The 11,624-nt window shown below is 36.7% G+C and overlaps 1 protein-coding gene across 9 annotated transcripts in view; it reads left to right on the top strand.

Moving 5' to 3' along the window:
* The first annotated feature begins 679 nt into the window (after positions 1-679).
* LOC119613257 (PDZ and LIM domain protein 4) overlaps positions 680-11,624 on the top strand; it is a 30,938-nt gene continuing 19,993 nt past the window's right edge. For 2 of the 9 annotated variants that reach the window (XM_037969243.1, XM_037969252.1), the window contains exon 1: positions 6,801-7,210. In XM_037969243.1, the coding sequence (XP_037825171.1) occupies positions 7,094-7,210 (117 nt within the window). In that variant the 5' untranslated portion in view covers positions 6,801-7,093. Of the gene's footprint in view, positions 1,098-6,800; positions 7,211-11,624 lie in introns of those variants that run through there. The other 7 variants (XM_037969242.1, XM_037969239.1, XM_037969240.1 and 4 more) reach the window with 7 other exon arrangements.

The following is an 11,624-nucleotide window of genomic DNA, read 5'->3' as shown; positions in this document are numbered from 1 at the left end:
TTTAAAAAACTTTTTCAAAATTCCATTTTAGACACACTTGTAATAAAGATGTCTATGAAAGAACAGACAGCAAATTATAGTCAGTGATGATTTCAAACTTTTTTGTTCAATTTTATTCATTTTTGCACTAAAAAAAGAGATAAAATCTTTCAAGGAAAGCATCTGTTCACATAAAAAATTCAAATAAATAAAATCGAACACACTGGCTAGAATAATAACAAGTACATAGGCTAAAAACAAAAGTTTTTAGGATGAGGAAAAGTATAAATATTAAGAGCAGTAAGAAATGTTAAATCAAAAACATAGCTATTTCGTGGACTGTAAATTTTGTTTAAGAATCTTTTCAACATTATGAAAATCTCAATAACGTTTGAGCAAAAATTTTGATTGATGTGTAATAGAGCTGGGGCACACAACAACTGAACAGTCCATAATGAGCCTACACCGACCGGTGTATTAAACGAAATATTTTCGGTTGTTACTGAGAAATGATTTTCCCTATTAAATGAGTAGTAGATCCTCAAAACAAGAAAACTGCAAACAACAAAATCATTTTGAAAATATTACTTAATGTTTGGATCTTCAGAAATAAATAAAAGAGCGCGAATTTCACGTTGAATAAATAAATAATAAAAATATAAACAAAATTCTTACGTTTTTATGAAAAGTCTTTCAATTGAGAATAAACTAGTGAACGGGAAACAACGTGTAGTGAGTGAAATTGTGTGTTTTTTGTTGAAAATTTTGTTTAAAATTGTTCGTGTATATTTTCGCGTAATATACGTTTTGAAAAGAAATAGAAGATGAGTCAAATAAATTGTTTGCCACGTCCAGCATTTTGGAAAGTACCCGACTATATAAACATTATGGATGATCATAAAAATGTATATGATCTACCAATACAAACAACACAACAACAACAATTTATTTCCCCTACACCCAGAAAATCTTCATTAACATTATGTCGCGACTCTAGACCACAAAATGAAAAGATCAAAAAACGTGTTCGTTTTAAGGATGTTGTTGACAACGAACATCATCAGCAGCAGCATCAACAACAACAACTTCATTATTACAACAACTCGAGTACCAACAATGTAAGAAATATATTTTCTATTTTTTGTAAATTTTAGTAAATATAATAAACATAATTGTTGTGATTTAATATTTATAAACATTGAGGGAAAATCATATTTATTTCATTAAGCAAAAAGATCATTGAAATTGTTTATGCAAAACAAATTGAAAATTTAAATAACAACCTCAAAAAATTCAAATCTTTATATTTTTGTTGCTCTCAATTTTATGTAAAAATATTGAAATTAATGTTGCGTGTATATTTTCTTTATTAGATCAAGGAAACACAAATTTCGTCTGAATTATTTGGTTTGTTGTAAAGTAAAATATCGCATTCAATTAACGTCAGGTCTGTCAATAATTTGTTACAATTGATTAATTATGATCAGTGTTTTAAAAGAATTAGATTGTGGGAAATGTATGTAAATAAAAAATTATCTATTTGATTATGAATATAAATTATATATCTCAAACACATGATCTTTTCTTAGACAATGTATGTACATATATCATTAAACAAATTTCAACCCATGTTGAAAATTTTAAGTGATTTCTTTCCGAAAAAGTTGTAATTTTTAATTCCAGAAAAAGTTACTTTGGAAAAAAATTCCAATTTTGATCGGAATGGAAGACAAGACAGGCAGACATACAGACAGACAGAAAGACAAACAGACAGACAGGCAGACATATAGATAGATGATAGATAGATAGATAGATAGATAGATAGATAGATAGATAGATAGATAGATAGATAGATAGATAGATAGATAGATAGATAGATAGATAGAGATAGATCGATAGATAGATCGATAGATATATAGATATAGATAGATAGATAGATAGCTAGTCGATAGATCGATAGATGATAGATAGATAGATAGCTCGCTAGCTCGCTCGTCTAGATCAGCTAGATAGATCGCTAGCTCGCTCGCTCGCTCGATAGCTCGCTAGATCGCTCGCTCGCTAGCTAGCTCGCTCGCTCGCTCTCGCTCGCTCTAGGCTCGCTCGCTCGCTCTCGCTCGCTCGCTCTCTCGCTCGCTCTCGCTCGCTCGCTCGCTCGCTCGCTCGCTCGCTCGCTCGCTCGCTCGCTCGCTCGCTCGCTCGCTCGCTCGCTCGCTCGCTCGCTCGCTCGCTCGCTCGCTCGCTCGCTCGCTCGCTCGCTCGCTCGCTCGCTCGCTCGCTCGCTCGCTCGCTCGCTCGCTCGCTCGCTCGCTCGCTCGCTCGCTCGCTCGCTCGCTCGCTCGCTCGCTCGCTCGCTCGCTCGCTCGCTCGCTCGCTCGCTCGCTCGCTCGCTCGCTCGCTCGCTCGCTCGCTCGCTCGCTCGCTCGCTCGCTCTCGCTCGCTCGCTCGCTCGCTCGCTCGCTCGCTCGCTCGCTCGCTCGCTCGCTCGCTCGCTCGCTCGCTCGCTCGCTCGCTCGCTCGCTCGCTCGCTCGCTCGCTCGCTCCCGCTCGCTCGCTCGCTCGCTCGCTCGCTCGCTCGCTCGCTCGCTCGCTCGCTCGCTCGCTCGCTCGCTCGCTCGCTCGCTCGCTCGCTCGCTCGCTCGCTCGCTCGCTCGCTCGCTCGCTCGCTCGCTCGCTCGCTCGCTCGCTCGCTCGCTCGCTCGCTCGCTCGCTCGCTCGCTCGCTCGCTCGCTCGCTCGCTCGCTCGCTCGCTCGCTCGCTCGCTCGCTCGCTCGCTCGCTCGCTCGCTCGCTCGCTCGCTCGCTCGCTCGCTCGCTCGCTCGCTCGCTCGCTCGCTCGCTCGCTCGCTCGCTCGCTCGCTCGCTCGCTCGCTCGCTCGCTAGCTCGCTCGCTCGCTCGCTCGCTAGCTCGCTCGCTCGCTCGCTCGCTCGCTCGCTCGCTCGCTCGCTCGCTCGCTCGCTCGCCTCGCTCGCTCGCTCGCTCGCTCGCTCGCTCGCTCGCTGCTCGCTCGCTCGCTCGCTCGCTCGCTCGCTCGCTCGCTCGCTCGCTCGCGTCGCTCGCTCGCTCGCTCGCTCGCTCGCTCGCTCGCTCGCTCGCTCGCTCGCTCGCTCGCTCGCTCGCTCGCTCGCTCGCTCGCTCGCTCGCTCGCTCGCTCGCTCGCTCGCTCGCTCGCTCGCTCGCTCGCTCGCTCGCTCGCTCGCTCGCTCGCTCGCTCGCTCGCTCGCTCGCTCGCTCGCTCGCTCGCTCGCTCGCTCGCTCGCTCGCTCGCTCGCTCGCTCGCTCGCTCGCTCGCTCGCTCGCTCGCTCGCTCGCTCGCTCGCTCGCTCGCTCGCTCGCTCCTCGCTCGCTCGCTCGCTCGCTCGCTCGCTCGCTCGCTCCCGCTCGCTCGCTCGCTCGCTCGCTCGCTCGCTCGCTCGCTCGCTCGCTCGCTCGCTCGCTCGCTCGTCTCGCTCGCTCGCTCGCTCGCTCGCTCGCTCGCTCGCGGTCGGTCGGTCGGTCGGTCGGTCGTCGCCTCGCTGCTCTCTCGCTCGCTCGCTCGCTCGCTCGCTCGCTCTCTCGCTCGCTCGCTCGCTCGCTCGCTCGCTCGCTCGCTCGCTCGCTCGCTCGCTCGCTCGCTCGCTCGCTCGCTCGCTCGCTCGCTCGCTCGCTCGCTCGCTCGCTCTCGCTCGCTCGCTCGCTCGCTCGCTCGCTCGCTCGCTCGCTCGCTCGCTCGCTCGCTCCTCGCTCGCTCGCTCGCTCGCTCGCTCGCTCGCTCGCTCGCTCGCTCGCTCGCTCTCGCTCGCTCGCTCCTCGCTCGCTCGCTCGCTCGCTCGCTCGCTCGCTGATCGCTGCTCGCTCGCTCTGTAGATTCACTCGGATTGCGTGTATTTAGCTCTTTGCTTTCGGGCCCCCCCCCCCCTCCTATCGGACAAATACCTTTTTTCTTTTGTTCTAATGATTTCGATCTTCCTTAAATTATTGACTGCATTGTGTACGATCTCCACTAACAAATGCTTCATTAACTAAAAATATCTAAATGATTTATTTGGTTGTCGTATTCTAAACATCTCTTTTTTTAATTTTGTGCTCCAGTGACACAAAAAGAAAAAAATAACATGAAATAGAAATAGAAAACACTTGTTCAATTAATACGAAATTTCGATAATCTCTAGAAAATTAATTAACTTTAAGATTAACATTTGCAAGCTATTTTTTTTACTAAAAACGAAAAATCTAAATGTTGATGATGACACAAAACTAATTAACAAATCTATTTTACATCATTTTATTCGTGAATTTATTTCTGTTGTTTATTTTTAAATAAAAAGGATAGTGAAAGTCCATTACGTGTAATGTGTTTATAAATAGTTTTTAAGGTGTTTTTGAATTTAAAATAATCACTAAAGTGAATACTGTTTTCTTTAGCGTTGCCAGTAAAAACACTGCGTAATTTTGGCATTGATATTTGCTAATAATAATCACAATAATGAGTTCGTTTGTAACAATTAATGCACAATTTGTGACGTAGTTTAGATATTAATGAGACATTTTCAATTGCTATTTAAATATGACAGATGTTATTTATTAGAAATTTTTAAGAGTATGTTTGTATATAAAAATATGTTATTTTTAAATATTAAGATTTGAGGCTGAAGATAACCAATAAATTTAACTTTTGCTTATACATTTTCTACTTAAAATTTCTTTGTTTCGTTTTAACGTTTCTGTTATCTCTTCATATTGTTATTTTAATTAAAGAAAGGATAATAACCACTTAATCAAATATTGTTATTTGACTTCATTTGTAATTTGTAAAATAATTGTTTTACTTGTTTTATTTATATTCGATATGTTTAATAGAAAATAAAAGAAAAAGCGCAAATATTTAGTAATAAAAAAATTAAGCAATTACACAAACCAAAATAAAGAAAATCGAACAATAACACTATAGAGACGTATTTTTTAAGGGGGACAGAGGGGTTTCCATACTATAAATAGAAAAAAATTGATCAAAAAGTACGGTCTCATAAGTAAACTCAAAAAACGGTTGTTGTTTACAATAGTATTAAAGGGATTTAGAGCGAAAAGAACGGTCATTAGTGATCAATGACTATAATCTTTCATAAAAAGGAGTTATAATCCTTCTGTGATTAATCTGTGGTCACTTAAACAAAAGTAGTAGAACTACAGGGTTTAAAAAAAGGATCTATAAGATTAATCGATATGCGGTTCACCTCTTTCAATGTTCTCCGACTTCTCTTGTGCAAACCCCTGTGGACATGTTACCTTGATGAAAGACCCTCATATTGGTTGCTACAATCCGGTACTGGTGCAAACAGTACCTTTAATCTACCAAGACTATAAATTGGTGATGATCACTTGTATCCTCGGCCTTTCCTTGGAATGATTTGACATGGGGTCAAGAACCACATAATCCGGTACAACGGGAAAAAATGATGTTTAAAAGACTGATGCACGGCAAAGTCTAAAATTTGGAATAAGTTCGGATACCGATACAGATACCCCACATAGTAGTGGCTTTGGGACTAATCATTGAAAATGAGTTGGTGTCATGTGTATATGATACGCGATGAATGTAGGCCTTACCCAACCCTATACCTAGACTGAGTGTAACAGTTGAATGACAAGTGTGGTGGGTTGATGAATGTGTGGTATCTTATATAAGTGATACCATCCTTGTCCGGATATGCTCAGGGTTTACTCTGTTTGTATCAGATTTGCCACAGTGTATTCTCTGTGGGTAAGAACAAGTAATTGGCTTATTTGATGGATTCGTGTTTCGGTCTATCGATTACGTCCCTAGGTGATGTTACCGACTTAACAGATGTCATCCCATCTGCGTGGTTGTAAATGGAAGTAATATTTTTACATCTCGGAAGTTAAGCAACGAGGCAGCAATGGTCAGAGATTAGATAACTTGAGTACTTGAGCAAAGTGTTTGTACATGGACCGACATAACCATGTACGAAAATTTGCCTGCGGAGTGGCAAAGAAGCTGTGGTGAGTCCTCAAAAAAGCTTACCCTGTGGATGAAAAGGACCACCGAGAAATTAGGCCTTCAAGGCAGGTGTTCACGCAAAGCACTTAAACATGTTCCCCTGTGCAATACTGAAACATCTCTCGGTCGTTCGCTCTACTGTTTAAGATCAGTTGTTAGTGTTTTGAAACTTTTTGAAGATCACTCTTATTATGACTAGTTCTGGTTAAATGTTAAGTATCAAAAATGTAACAGATACCTCAAGTCAGAGGATTTACTAATCTATCTGTCCTCATCTCAACTCCGTCAATTATTGAACTTGTTAGTGACACCATATCCCAAAATTTGGGAAAGTCCGGATAAACATTACATCCTTATTTCCATTTTATCTGATCCTAGCCATTTGTTCGTATATGTTAACTATACTGAGAGTGTTATACCAAAGTCCACTATCGCAATCTTATGACCCAAAACTCCTAACTTTCCGCAGAGGATTCTTGCTCGCAATGAAAGTCGAATTCGAAAGATTAACTTTTCGTAATAACGAAGAATCAATATGATCAATACAACATTATACCCTACCACAAAAATAGTTTTGCACACGCCTCTGTTTTATGGTCTTTGTGGCACAGTAGTACGAGTATATTTGGTAGTATTAACATTATATCTGTATGTATCATGAATCGCAAGGAAGGAAGAAATAAATAAATTCATACAAAACGATTGCCGCTCTGCCTCAGCTGATGTTCAAGATGAGACACACGATTGCAAAAAAAAAAATAATAAAAGAAGAAAAAAGTACATTAAAAATCAAAAGAAATTTCTTGTTTCTTTAGAATGATGTTTTTAAAATTTAGTACTTGGGCAGCTTTCAATACGATCAAAACGTTTTTGATAATTTAATTAATTCGCGTATAAATTACAAATAATTTGCAAAAAAAAAATAGAAAAAAAACAAAGAAATAAAAAAATCCACCATTTAAAAGAACAATAATTTTAAAATAGACTTTTTATAGAGTGTTTTTGTAACGGAAAATTAAATTCAAAGTAATTTTCGAAGTAACAACAAACTCTCTTTTACACCAATTGTCTACGGTTTTCGTCAGTGTTTGTTGTAATTTTATGATTGTTTAAATCATGAGCCCTAAACTGCACGAATTCGCGGTGGTTTTGAAACGTGATGGTCAAAGTACTCCCTGGGGTATACGTCTAGTCGGTGGCAATGATCTAGATACGCCTTTAATTATAACACGGGTAATAACTAATAACTTAATGCAAACAATTTAAATATTTTAAATAAAAACTAATACAGTGTAATATGTATTATGCAACATGATCTATCTTTTTTTTTATCTAACAAAATAAATTTATATACGAGAATCTTTTAAATGAATATAAATAATATGTGAAATTAATTACAAAAATATCTAAGAAAACACAATAATAGAATTGTACAAAATAATTGATTTTCTTTTGTTTTCATATTCTTTGTTTTTTTTTATAAAAAGAAGAAGGACAATGACTAGAACGATGTGTTGTAAATTTTCTTATATTACAGCCACAATTCATCAATTTCTGTTAACGAGATCATTTATTTGCCAAGTTTATTTACCACAATAAACAAACTAAGAAACGAAATTAAAAAGTAATATAATAAATAAGAAAAAAACAAATGTATATTTGAAAAAAAAAAAAGACAAAAGAAAATATGATCAAAACAATGCCACCACAACCACTAATATTGAAAATGCAAACAAAAATTCTCTTCTATGCTCTCCCACTATTTGAAAACAATTTTAAGTTGGCACCGATTTCTGCAAATATTTTGAAAATTTGTTGTTTTTTTAGTTTTCTATATTGCAGTTGCATTTTTAAGGCAAATTGCGCTTTAAGAACCGAAAATGATGAATTGTTAAGAAATTGTTTCAAGTGGCCAAATGTTGAGCGGTTTTACAAAAAAATCACCCAAAAAGTAATATTCAAATTATACTAAAAATGTATTGTACATGCATTTTTTTAAGGTTTCATTAAAATTATATTAATGGTCTGCTTTAGAGAAAATAAAAACACAAAAACATTTTGTTAAATTTATTTCAAAACTCTTAGCAAAAAAACCCAAAAATAAAATGTTTGTTTTAAATCAAACAAATCATCAAAAAAAAAAAATCGTAAATGTCTGCCAAACAAAAAAATTTAATTTAAAGTATAATATGTAAACAAAATAAATATATAAATTACGTTTGTAAAATGTTTACTAAAAAAAAATCTAGCAAAAACAAACAAAAATGTTGCAATAAAGTGTTTTTTTTTTGTGTTAAAAAAATTACAAACAACTGTCGTTAAAAGTTTTTGAAATGTTATTCAAAAATATCGAAACAAAGGAACAGCTAAGACTAAAAACTAATTTAAACTCGCCTTGTTCTTAAATTTGAACTTCTAAACTATTCATAAACATTTTTTTATAATAATTTTCTATTTAGCACGAGTTTGTTTGCCTTGAACTACCTGGTTGTGTTTTGTAAAATTAGAATATAATAAATCAATCGTCCTAATCAAAGCAAAATGATTCATTTTTTACACACTTCATTCTTTTTCTTGATACCATTATGTCTATTCACACTTTTTATTAATAAAAAACTAAATTTAGTGCGTAAAAATATTTGAAACATTTTTTTAATTTTTGTTGGAAAAACTGTTTATACACAAGAGATCTAAATGAAATATCCGTTATGTTTTTTCTAGTAAACATATCGTCAGCGAAAATATAAAATAGCATAACATTAAAAAAATCTTATACAAATATTAGATTAAACATATATAACTTTAAAAATACTACCTAATATTTACTAATAAAAAGTCATTAGTCATTTAGTTTTAAGTATTTATGAATTAAGTTGAAAAATACTTTACATTTTTCCCCAAATTTGTTGTCTCTCATTTCTAAGATTTTCAAATTAATAAATATTATGATTTTTGCCTTTTGGACGACGCTATTTAGTATATTTGATACTAATTTGGAATTTGTTTATTTAAACAAAATAAACATTTATATGTACTAGACAAATATGTACATACATATATAAACAATATTTGGATGACATTTTCATTATATACATATTAGAATAAAAAGAAATAAATTCTAAAATGCAACATTAACAAATTTGTATCTTTCATAGATTGTATCGAAAATATTTAAAATAATTTCGAATTTGTATAAAATGTTTACTAATGGTCAACATTGTTGTAATTTACAATAAAGTTCAATATTAGTACAACTTGCAGTGTATTAGTCAAATTATTTAAATCTATACCAGGCATGGAAAATTGAAATTTTTAAATGGTCACATAATTTTAAACTAGACTATAAACTAGAATATAGACTAGACTATAGACTAGACTATAGACTAGACTATAGACTAGACTATAGACTAGACTATAGACTAGACTATAGACTAGACTATAAACTAGACTATAGACTAGACTATAGACTAGACTATAGACTAGACTATAGACTAGACTATAGACTAGACTATAGACTGGACTATAGACTAGACTATAGACTAGACTATAGACTAGACTATAGACTAGACTATAGACTATACTATAGACTAGACTATAGACTAGACTATAGACTAGACTATAGACTGGACTATAGACTAGACTATAGACTAGACTATAGACTAGACTATAGACTAGACTATAGACTAGACTATAGACTAGACTATAGACTAGACTATAGACTAGACTATAGACTAGACTATAGACTAGACTATAGACTAGACTATAGACTAGACTATAGACTAGACTATAGACTAGACTATAGACTAGACTATAGACTAGACTATAGACTAGACTATAAACTAGACTATAAACTAGACTATAGACTAGACTATAGACTAGACTATAGACTAGACTATAAACTAGACTATAAACTAGACTATAGACTAGACTATAGACTAGACTATAGACTAGACTATAGACTAGACTATAGACTAGACTATAGACTAGACTATGAGACTATAGACTAGACTATAGACTAGACTATAGACTAGACTATAGACTAGACTATAGACTAGACTATAGACTAGACTATAGACTAGACTATAGACTAGACTATAGACTAGACTATAGACTAGACTATAGACTAGACTATAGACTAGACTATAGACTAGACTATAGACTAGACTATAGACTAGACTATAGACTAGACTATAGACTAGACTATAGACTAGACTATAGACTAGACTATAGACTAGACTATAGACTAGACTATAGACTAGACTATAGACTAGACTATAGACTAGACTATAGACTAGACTATAGACTAGACTATAGACTAGACTATAGACTAGACTATAGACTAGACTATAGACTAGACTATAGACTAGACTATAGACTAGACTATAGACTAGACTATAGACTAGACTATAGACTAGACTATAGACTAGACTATAGACTAGACTATAGACTAGACTATAGACTAGACTATAGACTAGACTATAGACTAGACTATAGACTAGACTATAGACTAGACTATAGACTAGACTATAGACTAGACTATAGACTAGACTATAGACTAGACTATAGACTAGACTATAGACTAGACTATAGACTAGACTATAGACTAGACTATAGACTAGACTATAGACTAGACTATAGACTAGACTATAGACTAGACTATAGACTAGACTATAGACTAGACTATAGACTAGACTATAGACTAGACTATAGACTAGACTATAGACTAGACTATAGACTAGACTAGACTATAGACTAGACTATAGACTAGACTATAGACTAGACTATAGACTAGACTATAGACTAGACTATAGACTAGACTATAGACTAGACTATAGACTAGACTATAGACTAGACTATAGACTAGACTATAGACTAGACTATAGACTAGACTATTTGTCAATATTAGGTGTATGCCTGAAAATGTCCATGTTTTTAGCAACATATAAATTCCGCGCCAAAAAATACTGCCCATCTTTTGAGACAATGATTGAATCAGGCCAATTCAGATACACTGTTCTAAAGTGAAGAGTATCCAGAAAGAACTTTCATATCTTTCATATTCTAGGCTTTTTGAATGTCTTTAAACGAATCAGTTGCATGCGGTATAGGTTTCCTATGATGGTCAGATGTCCAGATTTCAAATGCATAACATTGCCTTAGCGCCATGAATATTTGACTTAATTATCGATTCGGCTTTTTGGTTTAACATACGATCTTTTACTTCGGGTTATTGTAATGGATCCATTTTTCATTGTAAGTAATGATTAAGTGCAAAATATTATTTTCTTATTGCGTATAAGTAACATTTTGGACATGTAAAATCGTTCCACCGGAGCATGTTGCCTTGATCTACCCCATCTTGGTGTTATTGCGATCCAGGGGGAAAAGAGGTGCTACCAATACCGCTAGTCTGCTGGTACTATAAACTGGTGGTGTCAAATATATCTTCGGTCTTTGCTTGGAATGATTTGACCTTTGGACCCCGGTTATTGAAGATAACCGCAGAGAAGCGTTGGAAATGAGTAGGTGTCAATTGCATATGATACGGGAAGAATGTAGGGGTATGCGGACCTTACTCACCTGTATACCTATAGTGAGTGCGTGGCATAAATGAGAAGTGTACTAAATGGTGATGGATGAAATGTAT

Source organism: Lucilia sericata, unplaced genomic scaffold, assembly GCF_015586225.1.
Source record: "Lucilia sericata isolate MDLA Ls3-8-SP2 unplaced genomic scaffold, ASM1558622v1 Contig002033F_arrow, whole genome shotgun sequence".
NCBI lineage: Eukaryota > Metazoa > Arthropoda > Insecta > Diptera > Calliphoridae > Lucilia > Lucilia sericata.
The sequence above is the reverse complement of the archived record's forward strand: the minus strand, read 5'-3'. Positions and strand labels throughout refer to the sequence as shown.